Source organism: Vitis riparia, chromosome 15, assembly GCF_004353265.1.
Source record: "Vitis riparia cultivar Riparia Gloire de Montpellier isolate 1030 chromosome 15, EGFV_Vit.rip_1.0, whole genome shotgun sequence".
Taxonomy (NCBI): Eukaryota; Viridiplantae; Streptophyta; class Magnoliopsida; order Vitales; family Vitaceae; genus Vitis; species Vitis riparia.
In genome coordinates, this window is record NC_048445.1 from 2459942 (window position 1) to 2484653 (window position 24712).

At 34.9% G+C, this 24712-nt stretch overlaps 2 protein-coding genes, 1 non-coding gene and 1 pseudogene across 5 annotated transcripts; 3 read left to right on the plus strand and 1 right to left on the minus strand.

The window, feature by feature from the left end:
* Window positions 1-1785: 1785 nt before the first annotated feature.
* LOC117931645 lies at window positions 1786-7642 on the plus strand (annotated as a pseudogene).
* LOC117932596 (UDP-D-xylose:L-fucose alpha-1,3-D-xylosyltransferase MGP4-like) lies at window positions 7378-12722 on the plus strand. The gene is made up of 6 exons (XM_034853871.1): window positions 7378-7392; window positions 7470-7511; window positions 8757-9302; window positions 9911-10072; window positions 10797-11012; window positions 12143-12722. The coding sequence occupies exons 1-6, from the start codon at window positions 7378-7380 to the stop codon at window positions 12350-12352; spliced, it is 1191 nt and encodes a 396-aa protein (XP_034709762.1). The 3' UTR covers window positions 12353-12722.
* A 231-nt stretch (window positions 12723-12953) lies between these two features.
* TRNAG-UCC lies at window positions 12954-13025 on the minus strand. The gene has a single exon. It is a non-coding gene; the product is annotated as a tRNA-Gly (tRNA).
* Window positions 13026-14137: 1112 nt separating this feature from the next.
* LOC117932307 lies at window positions 14138-24672 on the plus strand. Of its 3 annotated transcripts, none has more exons than XM_034853498.1 (14): window positions 14138-14959; window positions 15139-15225; window positions 17078-17187; window positions 17748-17798; window positions 19199-19370; window positions 19520-19837; window positions 19924-20130; window positions 20782-21258; window positions 21608-21817; window positions 22003-22191; window positions 22720-22883; window positions 22982-23134; window positions 23227-23305; window positions 23413-23674. In XM_034853498.1, exons 1-14 carry the CDS (start codon window positions 14537-14539, stop codon window positions 23437-23439), a joined length of 2667 nt encoding a protein of 888 aa, XP_034709389.1. In that variant the 5' UTR covers window positions 14138-14536; the 3' UTR covers window positions 23440-23674. The 3 variants fall into 3 exon arrangements, with proteins under 3 accessions (XP_034709389.1, XP_034709388.1, XP_034709390.1); XM_034853497.1 differs by lacking the exon at window positions 23413-23674 and adding an exon at window positions 23978-24672 and having other exon boundaries at window positions 14144-14959; XM_034853499.1 differs by lacking the exons at window positions 20782-21258; window positions 23413-23674 and adding an exon at window positions 23978-24672 and having other exon boundaries at window positions 14144-14959.
* Window positions 24673-24712: the final 40 nt, after the last annotated feature.

Consider the following 24712-nt stretch of genomic DNA (forward strand, 5'->3'; position numbering starts at 1 on the left):
TGTTTTTTTAATATTCTTTATGGTATAATTAAAATTATAGAATGATCCTCTCTTATTCGTAAATATAAAGCATGATATAATGAAATGATTATCTCTCATTCATAAATATAATATAATTGATCGAATCATGTTAAAACCCTATATACCTTTATATGATATTTTATCTTCGTGTTCTTTAACTAATATTGTTTTTATTAAAACTTTGGTTGGTACAACAAACTACTACTAGCATTAAAACTTCTACATGCTCAACACCCATATTTGTTTCCAGGTATTAACACCCATTCTATAATTTATTTATTTTTAAACTTTGCACCCCACGAAAAGAAAGCTTTGATGGTACATTCCCTTTACACATTTATATATATATATTATATATATATATATATATAATATAAATCTTTGGATATTATTGAACATTTGTATCATTACAACATGATTTGTCCTCTAAGTAAAGTTTCAATCAAATTCACCATCAATTATTATTTAAATTGGAGTTTCAATTAAAAACAACCATCATTCGTACTCCAAATCCACCATCATTACTAGTATCTATAAAAGATTTTGAGAGAGAGATTAATCTTTGGGTTATGATTGATCATGTGTATCATCATAACATGATTTGCCCTCTAAGTGAAGTTTCAATCAAAAATTCACCATCATTTATGATCTAAAATGGAGTTTCAATTAAAAATCACCATCATTCATTCTTTATATTTACCATCATTACTAATGGATATAAAAGATTTTGTGAGAGAATTTTTTGTATAAATTATGCAACTAAAATTTCAATTTAAAGCAAGTCATGTTTTTTGAAACCTATTTTTAAATTAAAAATAAAAAGTAATTTTAAAAAATATTTAAAAACAAGTTTCATAAAATATGATCAAATGGGTATATGTTTTCTTTTTATTTTCAAAAATTGATAAAAATAATTTATATTTTTATCTAAAGTTATTATCTATTTTACTTTGTTTTGAAAAATTATTTTAAGAGAACAACCGTCAAATCGTGTTAAAAATTTTTAAAAACAGGTTTTTATGTTTAAAAACAGAAAATTTTAAATCATACGACTAAACATACTCTTAGAACCCGTTTAATTATGTTTTTTTAAAAATTATTTTTTATTCTTTAACTTAAAAACAAATTTTAGAAAACTCATAATAGGCTTATATTTTTATTTTGTTTTTAAAAACAGGTAAAAATAATTTCTATTTATTCTCTAAAAATTATTATCTATTTTACTTATTTTTACTAATTTCTATTTATTCTCTAAAAATTATTATCTATTTTATTTTATTTTTACAAATTATTTTTAAAGAACAACGGTCAAATTATATTAAAAAATTTTAAAATAATTTTTTATATTTAAAAATAAAAACTATTTTTAAAGTCCAACGAACTTTTATTTATCTTTTTGAAGTACATCTTACCTAAATTCATAATGATTATGAATTTATCAAAGGAAAATTCTAAATTTAAAATATCCTAAAAGTAATTTTATGTAATTTTATTTTATAAAGAGGGACATTTATTAACTTATAGCATACTATATTCCAATAATTTTCATTTTCCAATATGTAATAAAAATTTTGTGAGATGTAATTTTAGTGTAAAAAATAAATATTATGGAAAATGCTTTCTAGGAAAATTAAAAAAAATTAAATAATTTAGTTTTAAAATCATTTTGATTTTCCAATTAAAGAAGAAAATAATTTTTTTCCCTATTTTAGAAAATGACAGGACGAAATTTAACTTTAATTTCAAACCACTGTCTCTGTGAAGTCAGTGATGTGTCAACCAACAACTCCTTACCGCTATCAATAAATATTTTCTCTCTTTCCAAACACCCACTTTCCCGGGATTGCTTCTACTTCACTCTCTCTCTAGATTCCTGCTTATCTCTCCCACCGAAACCTAACCCCCATCAGAATTATTCATTTATTATTGATTCCTCATTATATTAATGCAATTAAGTTTTGAGCTTTCTCTGCCTTTATAGTGATGGAATTGCAGGAATCGCGGTCTGAGCATCCTGCAATGACCTTCGATGAGGTGTCCATGGAGCGCAGCAAGAGCTTCGTCAAGCCCTTCAGGTTCCGTTATTTCTCGTATTTGTATGCGTGGGTTTCAGATCTGGTGATTTGGGTTTTTGTCATTTGATTTGTTTTGGTGTTCGGTCGATTTTGGAGTTGGATTTGGATTGTTTTGTAGCGTTGCATGTGTGTGGGTTGATAATTTCCTTCATGGATTTGCCTATGAATGCATTTTGTTCTGTTTTATTTCGTTTGTTGATGAAAAGTGTTTAATTTTCTTGCTTCTGTATGTGGTTCTTGAGCGATAATTCATTGATAAACGGGTTTTATCTGTTGATTGTGTCCCTCTGCTGTTCAGATGTTAGGCATTGTCTCTATTCACAAGGTGATTCTGCAAACAGGGTTGATTGGGTTTGAAGTAATTTGCATGTTCACGGGTTTTGTAATGGATTCCTGATTGCATCATACTTGTAATTTTTTCCGAATTTTCCGTAGGAAATGGGCGGAGGTTGAATGAGTTCAAAATAAGTCCTTAATGAACTTGGTTGGTTTTGTTCGTTTTGCAGTTTTCTCCGTACTTCTGAGTATAAACGCTTAATGAACATATATACTGGCTGAGCATAAACCCTTTGATCAGAAAGTTGTTTGCTGTAATTTGTGTTGCTAGATGTACTCATCTTAACAGATATTTGTGTTTGTGCCTGTTAACTATTTTTTCAAGGTATTTTCTTCCAAGTAGTTTCTCCATACCACAGTGTGTATTCAGTATGGGACATACAAATTGCTGTTTGAGATCCATTTTAAATCCTTGTGTTGTCTGTTTCAGGAGCTGAAGAACTTGAGGCCTCAACTTTATTCTGCTGCAGAATATTGTGAAAGTCTTATCTTCATAGTGAGCAGAAACAGATGTGAGACCACTTGCACTACCTACAAATTGCAGAATCAAATCTGCTGCATTATTAGTTTTTCAAAAGCTTTTTTTTTTTTTCAAAAACTGTAGCATCCCTATTATTGTTTTTCAAAAGTTTTTCTCTATACCTGCACAATCCCCAATTGGAAATTTCTCTATACTTGCACAATCCCCAATTGGAAATTTCTCTAGGCAAAGCTTTTAACAAGGTGCTGACCTCAATTTGGAGAATTGATGAATTGTTTGATTTCATTGATCTCGTGGATACTATTTATGGATAGTGGAACTTAAACACTTAAAGAAAGAAGTAGATCTTAGTATCATTCCTCTTTATGGCTCAGAATCATGTATTTACCCAATTGTATTCACATACAATAAGTTTTGTTGGATCTTAGGCATTCTTTTTCTTTCTCTCTCTTTCTCTCTCTCTTTTTTTTTTTTTTTTTTTTTTTTTTGTGGGTTGTTACTGGAAAAATAATTTGCAATTATGCATTAGGGTACTTGACAACCTGAAAGATTATGCCGTACGAGCCCTTGTCAATGCTGTTGACCACCTTGGCACTGTTGCCTTATAAATTAACTGACCTCCTTGATCAACAAACCTTGGATGTGTCAACCATGGAGCTAAAAAGTTTCATGTGTAAATCAGGTAAGATTCTTTGCACTTGCTAGTTTGAGTATATTGTTGCTTAAAAATGTATGAATAGATACTAAATTGGTTTGTCTATGTTAGAAACTTCTTACATGCCAAACATACATGGATAAAGAAGGTATCAGCAGCAGCAGCTGTTGGCTTTCATCCCAAGACATCATAAGCACTATATTTTACCTAGTAAGATTAATTACTATTAGCTTCTTTTTAAGTGTTAATCAGTATGACATAACTTATGATTTTTTGTTTCATTTGCTTTTCTTTTCCTGCTTCTCTTTCCCTGATATACTCCATGTTAGATTCTGTCAACAAAAAGGTGCATTTTAGTCCACAAGTACAGAGAGATGCTAGCCAGAATCATAGTCAAGCAAGACCTCGTATTTATCCTACAGGTAATTGGTTCTTTTGAGTGTGGGCACATCAATTTTGTCACTATTATGTTGGTTTTAACATTTTCCATATGCTTTTACTTATCCAAGACATTCCATTCAGGTAATGCCACATCAAAACTCTTTCCTGGCATTTAGCCTCAGAAACTAATCTACCTTGAAAGGGAGTGCAAATGCTTTTTTGAGGTTAGTTTGTTAACTCTTAATATAAGTTTCACAGACGTTTCTGTTTGTATATTATTGCTGCTAACTTTTTCCGAAAGCTTGACATTTTCTAAAATTTGCCTATTTGTGCAGCACTAATGAGCCAGAAACTTCTGGCAAAACTTCCAGAGTCTTCCATTTATTGGGTATGTATGGTTGAAGCTATCCCTTACACTATTTTTTAGTTTCACTTGCAATTGTGCTGAGATGGCTGGTGCATTTTCTTTTCTTTTTTACAGAGAAATGATAACATCTTGTCTTACAAGTTTTTATGCATGCAGATTCTGAAGAGAGTATTCGGACAAGTGGAGGTCCTGCTGGTGGAGGTCCTTCAAGTGGTCCTGCTTCTAGTGCAGTTACACAATCACTTGGTGTCGTGTGGAGGGTAATGTCAAAATCAACAAGAAAATCGACATGCCCAACATTCTTCTAAGTGCATGCTTGATATTCTACAAGAATTAGATGAATATATACGTGGCGTATTTTTTTGCTTGAGTTTTTTTTTTTTTCTGCAAACTCATTGTTCTTTATTTTTCCATGGAAGCGTTATAAATCATGAAGATGTATCGGCATCATATAGTGTACAAAATGGCTATCTCTGGCCAGATTTTCACCAACCCTCTTCTTTCCTTCTTTGATAAATCTTCTATGAAATGTGTTGATGATTGAGGGTTTCAATTGTGGACACATCTGCTGAGCGAAAGGTGCTAAACTAACAGCATTCCCAGTTGTTACTGGGTTCTAGAAATAAATGTCTGTTTCTACATATAGGCATGAATATAGGTGTGAATCTTGTTTTGTACATAATCAGGTCAAGGGTGAATAGATATATCGAGAGAATTAATTCGTTTGAGAGTGAATGTGAGGGCAATTTCAGGTGATGGATAGCAAGTGTAGGAAGTATAATAAGGTGCCACCAAACCAATTATTTGCTGCAAGAGAGTTGCAGGTTGTACATGAGCAGTACTGGAAAGTATAGGTTATGGTTGTTTTGTACCTCCTTGCACTGCTTCATTTTCCTCTAATATCAGAGGGTAGTGCTGGGGTACCTTGTTGTCAAAATGAGGTTTTATGTTAACCATATACGGTACTTGCAGTGCCTTATTTAAAAGTTTAGGAAAAAAGATTGTGATTTTGAATATCTTTGATTGAAATTTGGTGGTTTGGAGGAAAGCTGTCTATTTTGATAGGTTGTAGGTGTTTAGATAGCCATCTATACGAAGAACCAACATTCAAGAAGTTGAATTTGGTGATCTGTATAGATCTTTCAGCTTGTGGAAGAGGAATGATTTGAGTTTTACCGGGAAAATGATCTGGACCAAGTTGTCCTGGTTTTGATAAAAGCGACAGTTATGGTAGCTTTTAAAGTAACTGCTCTAAACTTCCACCCTCTTATTGTGATGGGTCCAATCAATCATCCCAAATTGAAATTTTCTTCATAACTTCTCAATTTTAGGTTTAATTATTTTTAGTATTATGACAGGGTTTGCTGATAATTCTTCAGGAGTTAAAATCCAGTGAGAAAACAATAACCAAAGCAAATTTTGTCCCATGCGATTTCCTTAAAATATAAAATGTAACTGGAATTTAAAGATTAGAACATGATACTATATATATAAGATTATTATTGTACCCTTCACTAGAGTTTTTAGATGCTTGTGGATTGCTAGAGTTTGATGCACTTGATGTTAAAGGTGCAAATACTGTTTTAACCTAATGAACTTCACAGTCATACTGTTGAGAGTTACAGTGCATCAGACAAAAAATCTCATGGTAGGGTTTTTTGGTACAATAATCAATATTGTGTCTGTTTATGAAACAAAAGACAAACTAATTGTTGTACTACAAAGGAAACTTGGGTCATTTGAGGTCCAGTGTCTGAGATGTTGTACAACCATTTTTTAAATGCTTATTTGGTACGGTTTCTACTTGGGTGGAGAAACCTTGAAATGGACTATAATGTCTTGGTTGCCATTTTTTCTAGCAGAGACTATAGTTTATGAATGGAATGCTGATTTGGTGATTGATACAATAGTAAAGAGTGGAGTCTGTGCACAAGTATTCCCATGCATAAGGTTGCTATATTTGTTTTTTGTTATAGCCAAGTTTTGGATGTTCTCTCAAGACTGGATTGGTTTATTGATTGCCCCATGACTATAAGATTACATTATTATTATTATTATTATTATTATTATTATTTTCTTTTACATTTGTGGATAGGAGTTCTCTAGGTAGTGCTTTTAGAAAATCTTGAAGGGATATGGGATGTATTACTCCTGTGGATTAAATCAATATTGATTTGTGGCTGGTTATTTAAATGTGATGTACTGTGATCGGAGATCTGAGGGTAGAGCAGTTTGCCTGAATTCCCAGTGGAGTTGGTGTCTTGAGAAGGTTTGATATGAGATAGATAGGTGCTGAGCTTGCTTTGTCAAGTGACCAATGAGGGAATGGTGTAAAATTCATTAGTTAGCTAAGCCTTTATTGATCATGTGTGAGTTAAAAGATTCAGGGATGCTGAAGTTTGTTTACTTCAATTTAGGCTGTTGGATCAGCCTAGGTCTGAGGAGATAGTGAAGGAGTCACCGACTTAGCTGTAAATTGGTGTCCTGCCTTGGCTATATCAAAAGCTCAAGGAACATACATATAAGTTTTTGGATACTATTGATATTTTATGTGGCAATATTTAATGGTTTCTGATCCATTGTACAAGATACTTGTGGACTATCATCAAACAGTAGCTATTATTGGGTTGTGAACTTTATTTTACAGTTTTTATAGATATTGCTTGTTGGATATTGAACTATTGTTTGTCCTCAAATGCTTTATCCCTGACTAGATTAATGAACGGAACTATCAAACTTACAAAGAAGTGTGCTTTTGCAGGATTCATCAGAAGGCACCAAACCAATGATGCCATTCAGGTCATTTGACAACCGAAACCGACGTCCAATGGCCCTTGCCCATCCAGCTGCTCGGAGTAAAAGTGTGCTATCAGCTTTCTTTGCCAAACAGAAAACACCGAGGATATAGACCAGCACAGCCTCATAACCATAACTGAAGCAAGTCACAGTTTACCCTCATATTCTGAGGGTATTCACCCTAACCTGTCCCCAACAGTTGATGATCGAAATTGATTTGTCTACTCTCCCCTCCTTTCATGGCTGCCAAATAAGAAGCAAATAAATGCTTAACAGTCTGGTAATGAAGGCAATCAGATTTGTATACCTATGAATGAATTGCTGTGATTAATGACTGCATAAACTGTTCTTGTGCAGATTACACAAGTTGTAGCCAAATTCTATCTTATGACTGATCATGTACATTTAACTATGTGGTATTACTCTAAAAATGGTTTATCTACCAACAGGGCTTGATGCTTGAACTTTGTGTGTATATGAGGTCCAATTTTTCATTTCATGTAATAAAATAATTTCTCTATCTGCCCAGATCTCCCAAAGAAAAGTGCCAAAAAGAGCAGAAATGTTATTGCTGAAGAAAATTTTAACAGGGTTTGAGTCTTGGCAGTTCTTTTGAATTTAGTTTTATGTACCTTTTTGTATCTCCAATGAAGGATATACTGTAACATTAGACCAGTTTTATGCTTCTGGAAACAGAAAGGGAAAAGAGAAAATTTAGAAAACCTCTCAAACCTATATGCTTCCTGAACTGCTTTTGAAAAACTATTTTCAGAAAACACATAGGAAAACATGTTATGTATGTAGAGTTTGGATGATGTTTTGGGAGGTCACAAGTTCCTTCTTCCGTTTCTTTTCAAGTTCCTTCAAAGGTAAATAGCCATGAATAAGAAAAAGGCATGTTTTTATTTTTTATTTTTATTTTTTTAATATGTTTGATGAAAATTTTATAGTATGAGTCATAGAATTTAAAGCTATTTGCTCCCCTCCATTTTCTTACAGACATGAAATTATGGTAGTAATATACTCAAAAGGTAATAAGGGTGTGTTTATTTTTTTTGAAAAATTTGATGAAAAGAGAATAGGAAAAAAAAATAGAAGAAAAAAAGATTAAAAAAAAATTAAAATCAATAAATTATTTTTATGTAATTTTTTAATCTCATTAACTTTTATGCAAAGATTAAATGATATGAATTTTTAATTAATTTTATTTACATTTAATTTTTTATTTTTAATTTTAATAAAAAAATCAAACATGAAAATTATCTTTTTAATATTTGTTTTTTCTTTTTCACAATACTTCCATAACCCAAATTTCATAGGTTTCTCCTTCCTTGATTACTTTCTCCGTTGGCTAAAGGTGAGGGGTGGTTTTTCACCAAAATTTTCCCTAAATCATGAAACGGTGCCGTTTCGTTGTCTGTTTGTATGCCTACGTGCAATTGAAATCTGCCGTAGATCCGACTCAACGGTGAACACCGACACGTCCTGATCTCTTTCTCCACCGTCGGATCTGCTGACTCAAACCCCACAAATTTCATGCAGACAGATCACCATCTTCATGATGACAGATCCAACTGTAACCTAGAAACCCTAGAAATCCCACTCAAATCCTCACATCTTACACTCAATTTACACTTACTGTAGCTGTTGTCGCTTCATCTTCGTCCTTGTTTCAGCAATTTCCATTGCCCAAATGTCAACATCAATACACCAAAGACAACAACAGCAACCCCACCATCACCACCACCTTCTTCTAACCCTAACCCGATTTCCCCTCGAAATCAGCCCGATTGGCGACGACCCATCTCGATTTTCGGCCGAACGGGGCTGTTGATTCTTCTAACGCTGATGGTGGTTGTCGGGGTTTTGCTGCCGACCATGAAGATGAGAATGCCGGATGGGCTTTTATCCCGAGCTTCGGTTTCGAAATGGAGAGACTACACGCTAGCTCAAGCGGCGGAGTTCGTGGCCAAGAACGGGACTGTGATTGTGTGTGCAGTGAGTCAGCCTTATTTGCCGTTTTTGAACAATTGGTTGATTAGTATTGCAAGGCAAAAGCATCAGGACAAGGTTCTTGTGATTGCAGAGGACTATGCCACCCTTTATACCGTCAATCAGAAATGGCCTGGCCATGCTGTTCTGGTTCCGCCAGCCCCTGACGCTCAAACTGCCCATAAGTTTGGTTCTATGGTATAAAACATTGTCATTTGCTTTTGATTTTTCTTGTGATATATAGCTCAAGGGTTTGTTGTTTATGGCATTCTTGTTCATGGGCTAAGACTAGGTGTTGCAATATGCTATTTCAGTGCATCTAGGATCTTGGGAGTGAAGTTAGTAACTAATGAAATGATTTTACTTGTGGGATTCAATTCTGTGGGGGCATTGGAAATTTGAACCAGAAAACATAGCCAAAAATGTAGGAGGGTCGATTTCATTTGTGCACTAGTGAGGATTTCGAGCATTCATCCATATGTGATTCCTGGGTTATGCTTTGCTATTTTGTTGGTAATGGGTACTTGTAGCAACCTGAACGTCTTGCCCTTTCATTAATGGGCGGTTTTTCATTTCACACATTGTTTTGAGTTTGGTTCTAGTGAAAATTGAAAGCAATCAGATGTTCTCCACGCTTTTAGGGTATATTTGCTTGGTAAATTGTTTTGTGCTTGAAGTTTAACAGTGGAAGAGTTGGAATATTCTACTTTGCATTTCCTATTTCTTCTTTGTCAATAGTGATGAATATTTTATAGAGTTTTTGTATTCGATTCTTTGAAATGTTTTTGATTGATTTCATTGTACAGGGGTTCTTCAATTTTACTTCCCGAAGGCCTCGCCATCTACTGAATATTTTGGAGCTTGGATATAATGTTATGTACAATGATGTTGATATGGTGTGGATGGCAGATCCATTTCCCTATTTGCAAGGGAATCATGATGTCTACTTCACTGATGACATGGCTGCAGTATGTATACCAACTTTGCTTTTAGCTTTCAGTGTGTTCCGGTGTGAACTGTAAATTATTCATGTCATGTATGAGTAATGGAGTTGATAGTACAATAGATATTCTGCAAACACACTGTCCAAAAATTATATCCGATATCATCTCTAGAAAAATGAGTTAAAACATGCTGGAACCATCCGTTTTTCCTTTTGATATTAGAGGAATTTTATGCCTGTACAATCGTTCAAAGGCCTGGTGTTTTGGACACCGAGGCCACACACTTCAATTTCTTAGAATACGAATTGAATTCAATGTGATACAAGTCAACTGCCTTGAATTCCTGAACTGTTGCTCTTTAGGTCTGCTTGGCGCCTTCCAGTTCCATGTACTGAGTGACAACCCCATTGATATTCAAAGTTAACCTCAATTGCCAATAAGGCAAGGACCATTTATAATTGAAGGGTTCATAGAATCACCATATGATGGATTTGAGTTGAGTCAGCATCATTGGGGGAGATGCCTGTGTATATATCATAATACATTTTTCAGTTGCCACATGTACTCTAATTAAACTGTTCTCTTGGATTTTATTAGCTCACAAGTATAAAATTGAGTTAGATTTTATCTCCTATGGCACTTCTTGAATGTATTGCTTGCCTTGAAGTTGTATTTCTACCCATCATACACTTCTACCGTTTTGGTGGTCACATTAAGCTATATATATATTTTCTCTTTGGGTGACCAGGTGAAACCTCTGAACCACTCTCATGATTTACCACCTCCAGGGAAAAAAGGGCGCACTTACATTTGCAGCTGCATGATTTTCATGCGCCCCACCAATGGAGCAAAGCTGGTCATGAAGAAGTGGATTGAGGAACTTCAAGCTCAGCCATGGTCCAGAGCAAAGAAGTCAAATGATCAGCCTGCTTTTAACTGGGCATTAAACAGGACTGCAGGAGAGGTTTGTTATGCTTGCCTTCTTGCTATTGCCTTTCCAGTATCTTCTATAACTCAGTATGCAGTTATGTACCAGGAAACTTAGGCATGTTCTTTTTATTATGGAAATAAAACGGTTGAGAAGGCATGTAAGGCTATATTACCATAAAAGATGTGCTGAAAGGCGTCTGAGACCTTAATTTCACAGTTCACCTTCCTCTTGTTGGAGCATCAGAGGAAATGCCTTGGGCTTCAACACCAAGGGTCATGCTTCAAATGTGTTCCTCTCATGCGTTAGCCTGACTCGTATATGGCATGTGCCTCCTGCATTAATCAGAAATAGGTTATAGCCAGAGAGCAAGTACCTAACAAAATAGTTTGTTTTTTCAGTTGTTAGTCCTTTCAAAACTGCATCTTAAGTCATATTTATTAATTATTTTTGTTCAAAAACTCTTTTTAACTTTTTACATATGGTATTTCCATAGTAGATGTTAAATTTGGTATTCCTTTGCAATTTCTTTCTTCTTTAAAGAATCCATGTCCACCATTCATTGCAATACTCTCATCCTGTCTCTTCAATGTTTCAGTGATGGCAAAGTTGCATGTAGACTATATATGTCGCTAAAATTATACTTACTTTTAACTAAATTACTACTTTACTTAAATAATGAGCAATCATGAGACTTAACCTCAGCCCCCAAGCCATGCACCTCAAAACATTAGAAGGTTCCATTCCTTGTTATCCTTAAAAATACTATATAGATGCACTCTGTTGAACAGGGCCTGGTTGATTAGATAAACTACTATGGTTAGTTTTTTTTCCCCCCCTGATATCCTACGATATGTATACCCAATCCTATTTTATCATGCTAATCAAACGTAGCAATAGGGTTTTACCTGAATGTTTGGAGAACCGGGCAAAATAGAGGTTTCTCAGGAATGCCTCAATATTTGAGAAATACCGAATAATCTAGTTAGGTTGGTTATCATAGAGAGAACATGTTCTACGAGGCATTCACAAAAAATGCTCCACAGTTAGATATTCGGATCAAAGTTATGCTGTATTGTAAAAAATTAACTGAAAACTAAAAAGTAATATTGGTTGTTTATTTCCATTCATTTAATACTGAAATTTGGCATTCGATGATTTTACAGGTGGATCTCTACCTGCTGCCCCAGGCAGCATTCCCCACAGGAGGATTATACTTCAAGAACAAAACATGGGTGCAGGAAACCAAGGGAATGAATGTTATCATCCATAACAATTATATCACGGGTTTTGAGAAGAAGATAAAGCGCTTCCAGGACTATGGACTCTGGTTGGTAGATGATCATGCACAAGAATCCCCACTTGGCAAACTATAAAAAAACCGAAACCCCATCATCTCTTTCAGCAGAACCAAGCAGAGTCATGGTTCAACCCCGCATGAAATGCAACCTACCAATTAGTTCATGATTTCTGCATGTAACCTTCAGCCATGGAATCAAACTGGAGGGTTCACCATTGACAACTACTCAAATCTTCCACGCTTTGTTGTCTCCCATACCTGAATTGCACCAAACATCAAACTGCAGAATGGTCCAGATTGATTGTTGTTTTTCTCCTGTCTGTTAGGGAAGGTGAACTGTTTAGACTGATTCATCTCTGTATTCTTTACAATGCACACAGCATTTGTTATCAATCTATAACTGCTCAAATTCAGGCTTTTCAATACACAGTATTTGTTACCAATCACCCCAACTGCTCAAACCCTAATTCAGAATTCAGGTCATTTTTTACTAGGTCTATTTGAGAATCATTTTTTAAAACAGTTTTTTTTTTATATTTAGAAATGAGCATTTTTATAAGCAATTGGTTCTTAAAACCAGATCTTTGTTCAAGAATAGAAAGAAAACCGGATGAATATTCTGAGAAACTGTTTTCCAAAAGCAGATTTCTGTTTTGAAAAAGTAAAACATTTGCAGCTGCGTTTGCCGGGAGTCGAACCCGGGTCTATTGCTTGGAAGGCAATTATCCTAACCGTTGGACTACAAACGCTTGGTGGTAGGTCACTTTCCAAATACTGTATATCACTTTGTTATAAAAATGAGTGTCGGCGAACATCAAGGTGACCAGACTGAGAGCTAAAATAATAATAACAATAGGAAATGGCCCCATCTCAATTGTTTTTTTCTCGGGAAAGTTCTGATAGAAAAATATTTTCCCTCACAACAAGCAGCATGGTCACAAGATTTTCCTAAGGTAAAAATGACTCAAACACCCACTGTGAACATCAGTTAAGCATGAAATGAAATTGGAATTATTATTTGATAGGATGGGTTTCATTTATTTACTCCTCTCATCTGTTTCCAACTTTATTTTTCCAAACATCTCCAGTCTGTCCACTGTCCAATCCCTATTTTTAATCATCTTCTCTTTTTGTATTTTTCCTACAATCAATTTCTCAATAAAATATGAACAACCCATCTTAATTTTATGCAATTTTAATAAAATAGTAATTAGAGTTGGATGTTTTTTTTTAGTATAATTTTAACTTCATATGAATCGGTATTTTAAGATATAATTTCTACATTTTTTTTATTATTTTTATTTCAAAATAAAATAGAGGTACCAAATAATCTTATCAATTTAAATTATGATTTTATTTTCCAATGCACAAGGCATAGTTTCGTTTTCACTTTTGACTTTTATTTTAATGTTTAATTAAAAAAATAATTTTTAGATAAAAAAATGTTTTTTAAAATAACTGTTAAACGAATTCTTAAATAGGTTTTTATTTATTTATCAAAATACAATATTTTTTATTTTATTATAGATTAATTAAATTTTATATTAAAATTCAACGACAAATATTGAAATTTTGATAAGATGCATTTTCAATGGGTTTGAAAATTTTAATTATTTAAGATATATTTGAAATAAATTTAAAAGAAGGAAATTGTCTCATATTTCATAATTGCAAAATTAAATAAATATTTTAATGAATGCCTCAATTCAATTCAATCCTTAGGTTTTAACCAAAAGGTAACAACAACTATATGATAAATGCAAAATGTACGTCACAGATTAATCCTTTCATAAAACAATAACAGACTCATTCACATGTAGCTAGATTTCATTTCTAGATTCTCCACCCCGCAAAATCTCCTACAATTTCTCTAGCAATCTTCACTCTTTTTCTCCCTTATCTAAAACTTTTTTATTTTTTGTATTTTTTTTTTCAATTTTCAGTTGACAAATTTGTTGAAATTCCATCCAAGTCCCAATCGTTGACAATCCACGACCACCGCATCCACGTCAGAGCTCTGTGCTTTTTGGTGTTCTTCTTCTCTCTCTAGCTGTGCTTTTGCACTATTCACAAGCATCTTGATTTTTGGCGTTGATTTCACATCTGGGTTCCAGTCGTAGTGGTGGAGTGCGGGACTGGAAAAAGGGTATTTTGAGTGTTGGGGAAGTCTCCTATTTTTGATCTTGATTTGTCGGTTGGTGTTTTTTTTTTTTTTTTTTTTAGGGAAGCTTTTTCTGTGTTTTACTTTATGGGTCTGTAAATGGGTTCTCTGGAAAATGGGGTTCCGGTGAAGAGAGACCCTCTTCTTCGCTCTTCGTCGAACAAAGGCTCGGCTTTTCAGAGACCCATTGTGAGATTTTCAAGGTTTTTGTTCTTCAGGAAGCTAGATTACCTCCAATGGGTGTGCACAGTGGCGGTGTTCTGCTTCTTTGTGGTTCTATTCCAGATGTTTTTGCCGGGTTTGATAATGGAAAAATCAGGGGAGTCATTGAAAAATATGGAGAATGGTTATGGGGATTTGAGTTTTATCAAGAATATTGGTGGGTTAGATTTTGGGGAAGGTATTAGATTTGAGCCATCAAAGCTCCTTCAGAAGTTTCAGAAGGAGGCTGATGAGGTAAATCTCTCTTCTGCTTCAAGGCTACGACACCGTTTTGGATACAGAAAGCCCCAGCTTGCTCTGGTAAGTATTCCTACTTTTCTTTTTCTGTGTTTTTTCTAATTTCTCTAATTACATTTTGTTTGGCATTTGATATGTAGAATTGGACCAATTGGTTGCTTGCTTCATGTTTACTTGTTTGTGCTTGGTTTATGGTTTTTGTTCTAGTTTATAATTTGTTTGATTTTGATGTCTTTGTGAAGGTTTTCCCGGATCTGTTGGTTGATCCACAGCAATTACTGATGGTGACTGTGGCATCCGCATTGCTGGAAATGGGGTACACTATTCAGGTAATGCCAATGATTCCTGGATTTATTATAACTTTGAAGTTTGAATTTAGGGTTTTGAGGTGAGAAAATATTTGTTGTTTGAACTTCTAAGTGAAGTTTGTAGGTATTATTTTCTCCTTATTATGGTACTGGTTCCTTTTTGAAGTGTCTTTGCATAATGCATTAACCAATCAAGTGCTTGTTTAACAAATTGAGCATGGTGTGTACTTGAAGCAATGTAAGAGATTGACAGTGTTGGAAGGATGGGAGTTTTGGTAGGATTCCTAGGCAGATTTGTAGTAGAAGAAACTGTTTCATCTGGAAATGATTTTTCAAAAGTCAACTCCTAATTAACATGTGGATGAGGTAGATTTTGTATTGGAGGGTGTTGTAAGGGTCTCTTGTAACATTTTTATGCAAGGGAGGTGGTCTTTGTTTTCTATCTGAAGTTTGAATAGGTGTGAATTTGACTGAACTCTGAATAAAAATCGATACAAAAGTTTTGGACAAAATATCTGAGAATAAAACTTTACTTATAAAACAAATCATGCTAGAATATCTGAAGTCTATCAAAGCTTTAGACAAAAAAAAACAGGGCCGATGACTTATGGAGGGAAGTGGAAAAGCATGGGAACATTTTTGGGTATGAAGCTCTTATTTATGAAACTACTTAGAAGTTAAGGCATGTGAATGAGATTTGATGTTTCTTTTGGATAGCAAGGGAATCCAGATCAATTTCTTCTTTAAATAACAATCCTCTGATCAGGCATAACAACCATGTCAGTGAAGTTCTAGTTTTGAGGCATCATTCTCTAATTTTCCATCTAAATTGAATGTTCCATGGTCACACTCATCTGCTGTGTCCAAGTAGCATTTGTTGGACTGTCTACATCCCTTTACTAGCCTTATGTTTGTCTGATCCACAAATTTATTGCTGCAGCTATGTATTGTTCTTGTAAGGCCTGGATCCTCTCAAGACACTCTTCTTTGCTGCTGCTACATGGTTTTTCTAATTTTTTTATGCCCTTTTGCCCTTGGAATTAGGCACTACCTTATCTAGTGTCAATATATGTTGCATGGATTCAGGTATGAGTGTTGGATGTGGGTATGTGTCTAGATGTCTAATCTTTCATAACTCAAATTTTAGGATATGGGGACTCGGCTAAAAGAATCCAAAAAACAAGCACTTCAACCGGGATACAACATAACAAAGAAAAGTCAATTGAAATAAATTGGAAATGAAGATATCATTTTTAAAAGCTCCTATCTTTTCTCTATAGCCCTTTTTATTTCTCTTATCCCTAAATATTCTTACAAAAACTCACTTTTTAGTTTGCGCTTCTTTTTCTCTAATGTAATTATTACTAAGAAAGTTGAAAGAATAAAAGGATATCAATGAAAAAAATCAAACAGCTATACCCAAAGTGAAATAGGAGTGTCAGACAAGGATCCCATACCACAAGCCCATGTTATGTTGTGTCAAAATGGGTACATTTGGTACAATTGAAAGATCCGGGTATCATAGGTTTCTACAGTTGCCTTCTTATCTTAGTACCATATTGTAGTGGTAACTACTAGCATGGTGTAAACTCTATGATTTGGAAGACAAGATATGATATGTTATGAATTATAGTGAGCTTTGTGCTAACCATTTTGGCCTGTGCTAGATTTGCCTTTTTGGATTAGCATATACGTATTTTCCTTTTTTAATCAGATTTTGTACGGAGGATAGTTCACTGTTGGAAGGATTTATTATCCTTCTTGCAATTTACTATTTCAATGCAATGAAATGATTGTTTCTGATTTTTTTATTAGCACTATATGTGTTTTGTTTCCTTATTTTTGTTAATGTATTTGTTTATTTTTTTTTCAGGTGTATTCACTTGAAGATGGTCCTGTAAATGCCATTTGGAGAAATGTAGGATTTCCAGTCACAATTATCAGAAGCAATGCCAAGTCAGCGGCTGTTGTAGACTGGCTAAAGTACTCTTTTGATCATAATTATTCTTTATCATGAACTTCTGCACCATTAATCCTCTCATTCTAGCTACCACAAACAATGGCTTTGTTCAGTTTCTCTATTTACATTTGATGTCTTTGTGGTTCTGGTGTCTGTTGCAGGGTCTGCCATAACTCATGTCTGTTTGGGGTGAAAATATTATGGTGGTCCAGATTAAGTTCCCATATTTTTTTATAAAAATTATAATTTTAAATTTAAGTCTGTTTTAAGCGATTCCAAAATCTTATCCAATTGTTACCATGTTTTCTCCTCTTTAAATTGCCTATGTAGTGTCACTATTTGAAACATATTCTTTTGCTGAATGGATAATCCTGACTACTCCAGTCATTATTTAGATGATGTAATGGCTTTATCATTCTGTATAGTTTGTTTCTAGAATTGACTTAAATGCATTTACTTATTTGAGTAGTGTGGTCATGCAACATCCATTCTTGATTTGTTGCTAAAACTGGACACTTGGTTTGATTGATTGGAATCAGTCGATTGTGGTCATATCTAATCAAGATATATACTCTCTTTGCAGTTATGATGGCATAATTGTGAATTCTCTTGAAGCCAGGGGTGTTGTTTCTTGGTAAGTTTTGTTATATGTATTTTTAAAAGGATGAACTTCCAAATATTTATACTATGACTGGAATTCTTTGCATATCCCAATCCAAAGACTTTCTGAGCTAAAGATTTAGTTCTATTATACTACAGTTGACATCTAGATAAACTGAATGGTCAATCAAAAGATGGTATATGGTTTTTCTTTTTGAGACTTATGTGACTGGCTTTTGCATGCATCTAATACTTGGTAACCTTTTTGAGTTGAAGATACATTGGGGAAACTTCAGATACTTTAGAAACTTGTCTGAGATGTTAACCTGTTACTTGATTTTTTATTTATTTTTTATCTCAGATTATTTATCAAATTGTAGTTATTGGTACTGGGAGGTATCAAGTCAATACTTCATGTAAAGAGGTTGAGTGAATATTTTTTTTTTCTATCAAAAAAAAAAAAATTGAATGAATAAAATACAGAAGTATCTGTGGGAATGTGAGTTGGAGTTTTCTGTTTTTATTCACCTAAGAGATTTTCTTCTTTTCTATAATGTGGACATATTAGAAAGGCAGACTGTATTGGATGAGATTGTTTGTTCATGTTCTGAAAAGACCAGTAATCACATCAGGTGAATGAGTGTATCGCCTCATCTTGAAGGGGCTACTGGGACAAGGACAGGAAAAAAGGGGATGTACATTGAGATAGAGAAAAATAAATTATTGGCTTATGGCAATACTTAATAGGAAATATGGCCCTCAATAAATTATATTGGAGAAGTAAGGTTCCCATAGCTAGCCTCAAATAATCAAGAATAAAGCCATAGTTGCACTTATAGGTTGAGAAAATTGGTTAACCTGGTTGTTTGCTTAGTGTTCTTTTGGCTTGTTTGATGCCAAGCACCTTGTCATTAGGCTTTGGACTCACTAATATGTATAGATATGGATCTGAGGCACATGCACATAATCTCTATTTATGAGTACTAGTGCTTCTCATTATGATGTTTCTGAAATTTGTTTGGGAACTTTCTGCATGTCTCGTTTGCTTATGTGAAAACTCTTGGATCCTTTTGCCAGTGAATGTGTTCACTCTATTTATGATCCGCATAGATGCTTTCAATTGGCTTCTTTTTTATTTGCTTTATTTTCACTTTTATATTCCTTTTTAAATATCTGTGAAAACTCTTGGATCCTTTTGCCAGTGAATGTGTTCACTCTATTTATGATCCGCATAGATGCTTTCAATTGGCTTCTTTTTTATTTGCTTTATTTTCACTTTTATATTCCTTTTTAAATATCTGTAATCTAAAAGCTTGTCCTTGTGAGGAGCTCAGTTTGTTTGTTATGCTTGTTCCTGATATTTGTTGATATTTCAAAGCTATTTGTTCCAGCAATGTCCTTATTCAATTGAAATGAATGATTTTACTGTTACAGTTTTGTGCAGGAACCTTTCAAGTCTTTACCACTTATATGGACCATCCCTGAAGGGACACTTGCTACACGTTTGAGACAATACAATTTGACTGGCAAGATTGAGCTTGTAAATGATTGGAAAAAAGTCTTCAATCGTGCTACTGCTGTTGTCTTTCCAAATTATGTCCTGCCGGTAACAAGCTTTTGGTCTTGTAGGAATTAGTTGTGTTCCCTGGTATCCTGTTCATAATGCTGCATGTCTGTACAGAACTCATGCTTTGAAGTTTGGTGCTGAGATTGGTCTTTTTCTAGCGTTTTGATCGGTTGTTCTACCTTCTGCAGATGATTTACTCCACATTTGATTCTGGAAATTATTTTGTTATTCCGGGTTCTCCTGCTCAAGCATGGGAAGTGGATAACTTCATGGCATCACATAGAGATAGCCCACGTGTCAAGATGGGTTATGGACCTGATGACTTTGTTATTGCACTTGTCAGAAGCCAATTTTTGTACAAAGGTTTGTGGTTGGAGCATGCCCTCATTTTACAGGCTTTATTGCCACTTGTTGCGGAGTTTCCAGTTGACAATAATTCCAACTCTCATCTCAAAATCCTTATCACAAGTGGAAATTCAGCTAATAACTACAGTGTGGCTGTGGAGGTATAGCTTTGCATACCTGTAGAATTTTGGACTTAATTTCATTTGTGTCTAATTATTTTAACATCTTAATGTTCATATTTCCATAGGCCATTGCTCTTAATTTACGATATCCAAAGGGTGTTGTGAAGTACATAGCCATTGATGTGGGGGAAGCAGACAATGTTCTAGCTGCTGCTGATATAGTGATATATGGATCCTTCCTAGAAGAGCAATCATTTCCAGACATTTTGATAAAAGCCATGAGCTTTGGGAAACTGATCATAGCTCCAGATCTCTCCATTATCAAGAAATACGTATGCTTCTAAATGCTGCTTTCTCCTCGAGACATATTTATTAATTAGTGAAAAATATCTATCAAAGATAAAAAGTTTGATGGTGTGAAAACCCTTTAAAACACTCCAGACTAACAAATCCTTATCCAATACTTGGGTTTGGATGCAGAAATTATTCATATTTAGAACTTGACGTAGTTGCATATCTTCCATTAGATAATGGTCCACTGTGTTTTTCTCATGTCCTTGATCCACAGTGCTCGTCTGTATGGCACCTTCATCTGTATAACTTTCGTTATGTGATTTTTTTAACTTAATTTGTTAGGAAACATGAGGGTGTAGTTATGAGCTCAGGGCAGGAACTGATTAAAATATTGGCTGGGATCTTATAGGGAGGAACCAACCAAACTATTGGCTGGGATCTCCGTGGGAGGAGCTAACCAACATATTGGCTTCAATCTTATGGGAAGGAAATAATTAATATATGAATGGATTTAATCTTGAGTGCATGTTGCCTATGCATGGATATGATTTGAAGACAGCTTTAAAGCATCCTGATAGTGAATTCTCTTTATTGTACTATTTTTAATCATCCATTTATTGCATACTTTTACTTAATTAATTAGTTTTTTATTTTAGAAAACTACTGACTGCATTAACGATAACCATTAGGTTGATGACAGGGTAAACGGCTATCTTTTCCCAAAGGAGAAAATTAGTGTTCTGACACAGGTCATATTGCAAATGATCTCTGAAGGGAAATTATCACCGTTAGTTCATAATATTGCATCACTTGGAAAAAGCACTGCAAAGAACCTGATGGTTATGGAAACTGTTGAAGGGTATGCTTCACTGCTTGAAAATCTCCTTAAGTTCCCATCTGAAGTTGCATCTCCCAAGGCTGTGACAGAAATCCCTCCCAAATTGAAAGAGGAATGGCAATGGAATCTATTTGCAGCAAGTGGACATTCAACATATACAAATAGAACTTCAAGAAGTCACAGATTCTTAGACAAGTTTGAGGAGCAGTGGAGCCAATCTCAAACAGGGGGTTCTGTGACTACAGATGAATCATTCCCATATAGTATCTGGGAGGAGGAGAAATTAATTGGAATTGCTAATGCTAAAAAGAGAAGAGAGGAGGATGAGGTAAGAGATGGTGAGGGCAGTATTAAATGTTTTCTTAATTAGGGTTGAACAGCATCCAGTGTTGTCCATTGTTTATGTTGATACTTTTGTTAGGAATTGACATTCTTTACAACCCTGCATGTTTGACTGCCCATTCTGATTGATGAGGCTGTGGTTATTTTATTTTTTATTTTTATGAAATGATGATGAGTTTTGGTTTTAAAATAGGGGGGCACTGTCTTCCATGTGATTCAGGATGTGGATTTAGACAAGTGCTTTTTGAGAGTTTCACCGTGATAGATATAGAATGCTGCTTTGTATTTTGTAGCATCACACCCTGAAATTTTTTTTTCTTGGGTATTTGATGTAGTTGAAGGATAGAACCGATCAACCTCGTGGATCATGGGAGGACGTATATCGAAGTGCCAAAAGGGCTGATCGGGCAAAGAATGATTTGCATGAAAGAGACGACGGGGAGCTTGAAAGGACAGGTCAACCGTTGTGCATTTATGAGCCTTACTTTGGGGAAGGAACTTGGCCTTTTTTGCATGCTACTTCACTTTATCGAGGAATTGGGCTGGTGAGTTACAAATGATGTTAATGTTATTATGGATACCTTCTTTTATATCAAATGATGCAGTAGATGGGATCAGTGATGGCCTTGTATGCTAGACTAGTTGTTTTTCTTACAGTTGATGGAATCTATATAAAAGATGAAATTTTTTTCTCCAATCTGATCTGGATCCATGGAATTGATGATTGTAGTCCACCAAAGGTCGTAGACGCGAAGCTGATGATATTGATGCACCTTCTCGCCTTCCACTTCTTAACAACCCTTACTACCGAGATGCCCTTGGAGAGTATGGGGCCTTTTTTGCAATAGCTAACAGAGTTGACCGTATTCACAGAAATGCTTGGATAGGTTTTCAATCTTGGAGGGCAACAGCAAGGAATGTATGTGATCTCTTCTGGTTCTGAGTTCCTATGTTAATTCCATGTATAGGAATGTTTCAATCCTTCATTTTAGCATCTTTCAGGTTGGTCTTGTCAGCGTTATAGGTTGGCCCTTTGTCCATATTGGTAGACCCTGTGACCATTGAGACAATAGCTCTCACATGGCCCAACTATGTGGACCAATTGTGATACTCATCTCAATAAATCCTGATGGTGGTTGAGTTGGGTTCATTTGTTCATAATCATTCAGATGATCAACTTTATCTTATCATCTTGAAAATTCTTTATATTCTGCTGTTTAATGGAGATCTTTTGAATTGAGAAATAAGAAAAAGTAGAAACTATACAAATTTTCCTTTGAGAAAAAACACCTTTGAAGAGCTTCTTGGTATGATGCAATAGGTTGTAAAGGAAGACCTACATACCTGACATACTGACCCTTTGGTTAAGTATCTTGTGGTTAGGAGCAGCAGCATAATTATTTGTGCCTACTCTGTTGCTACATATCTGATTTTGGAAGTTAAACAGGCATCATTGTCTAAGATAGCTGAAACTGCACTGTTAAATGCTATCCAAGCACGAAAGCATGGGGACACACTCTACTTCTGGGTTCGCATGGACATGGATCCTCGAAACCCTTCACAACTGGATTTTTGGTCATTTTGTGATGCTATAAATGCTGGAAATTGCAAGTAAGACATATTGCATCCATTACATTATTTTTTCCCATACCTATTCTGACCAAATAACAAACTATTATTAACATATGGATCTCCCATGATGTTTATAGGTTTGCTTTCTCAGAGGCTCTTAAGAAGATGTATGGCATAAAGCGAGATTGGGATTCCTTACCACCTATGCCTGTAGATGGAGATACATGGTCTGTCATGCAGAGCTGGGCTTTGCCAACCCGATCCTTCCTAGAGTTTGTAATGTTCTCAAGGTACTGGATATAGCAATTGAGGGGTGTATACAGGCAAGTTTAGCCCATTTTTCATCTTTCAAATCTTAATTTGAATATTGTACCATCTGCAGGATGTTTGTGGATGCATTGGATGCACAGATATACAATGACCACCATCAAAGAGGGCACTGCTATCTGAGTTTGTCCAAGGTAACTTCTAGTACTTATTATGATGATTTTTTCTTTCAGTACAGAACTTCTGTCTTGCCTTTTCTTTCTTGTACTTCTGTTATGAGAATTTTCTTTCTGACTCGTAGCAAATTCAATGCCTCACACACAACTAGGGCTTATATACTGAAGATTCATCTTAAAACGGTTGGCATGCTTGCTTTCTTGACCACAGTATCCCTCTCTGATTGATTATTTTTCTTAGGGAAGAGCAATGATTGATTGTTTTTCTTGTGGCTTTAGGGAACCAGCATTTCAATGGCTGAAGAATTTGAGAACTAAAGTTTGTCTTGTTTAGTCAGTACTGACTACATCAACATGAATGGGAAAATGTCCTTATTCTAAGCTTTATGATAAGTTAACACTATGTGTATTGAAAAAGAAAAGGAAAAAAAAAAAATAAATAAATGTTGAAACAAAAGAAGGAAGAAGAGGGTCTTATTCTGAGTGATGTAAAAAAAATGGTAGAATCTTTTGAAATGCTTTGAGAAACAAAATGCAATCCTATTATCATCTGATTAGCAATGTCCTCATGCATTTGCTTTAGTCAACTGATTATTTAGGGCTTTGTTTTCTTTTTCTTAAAATAAAAAATTAATGGGGCTGTCATTAAATTGTATTATGGAAATCACATAATGGTATTCCCTCCTGCAGGACAAGCATTGCTACTCTCGGGTGCTTGAGTTACTCATAAACGTTTGGGCATATCATGGTGCAAAGCGAATGGTGTACGTGAATCCTAAGACAGGCGAGATGCATGAACACCATAAATTGAAGAATCGTAGAGGTCATATGTGGGTAAAATGGTTCTCATACGCCACCCTAAAGAGCATGGATGAGGACTTGGCTGAGGAGTCAGATGATGACCACCCCATGAGACGGTGGTTGTGGCCCTCAACAGGTGAGGTCTTCTGGCAAGGTATATACTTGAGAGAGAGGAATCAGAGACTACAGCAAAAAGAGAAGAGAAGGCAACAAAGCAAAGACAAACTCTCGAGGATGAGAAGACGATCCCACCAAAAAGTAATAGGCAAGTATGTGAAGCCTCCACCTGAAGACGTGGAAAATTCAAACTCAACAACGGTATAGAAATTGGTGTTATGGGGTTTGTTGACCCTTGAAAGCTAGAGTCTAGTTTGATCATTCTTTTCTTCTTCATATTTAACCTTCTTTTATTCCTTGATTTTTGTCAAAAGGATGCATAGATTCGTATTCCATTCTGTATGTGAGGGCTTTGTATGTAACAACTGCATCCTTCTGGTCACGAGGGCTTTTGAATGCTTCAAATATGCAAAATGTATACTAGTGTTTTTCCCATTCTGTGCCAATTTCTTCTGAATTCACTGGTTCAAAGACGATCATTTCTCACTATGTGCATAAAGGATTTGT

What these genes read in the sequence shown, in the direction of transcription:
- LOC117932596 (XM_034853871.1), top strand. An exon ending in TCTATCTTATGACTGATCAT is followed by an intron (nt 7,512 to 8,756) that starts GTACATTTAACT and finishes CACTTACTGTAG; the next exon opens with CTGTTGTCGCTTCATCTTCG. An exon ending in TCACTGATGACATGGCTGCA is followed by an intron (nt 10,073 to 10,796) that starts GTATGTATACCA and finishes TTGGGTGACCAG; the next exon opens with GTGAAACCTCTGAACCACTC.
- LOC117932307 (XM_034853497.1), top strand. Translation starts at nt 14,537, where the DNA reads ATGGGTTCTCTGGAAAATGGGGTTCCGGTGAAGAGAGACCCTCTTCTT. An exon ending in GCCAGGGGTGTTGTTTCTTG is followed by an intron (nt 17,799 to 19,198) that starts GTAAGTTTTGTT and finishes TTACTGTTACAG; the next exon opens with TTTTGTGCAGGAACCTTTCA. An exon ending in TTTATCGAGGAATTGGGCTG is followed by an intron (nt 21,818 to 22,002) that starts GTGAGTTACAAA and finishes TGATGATTGTAG; the next exon opens with TCCACCAAAGGTCGTAGACG.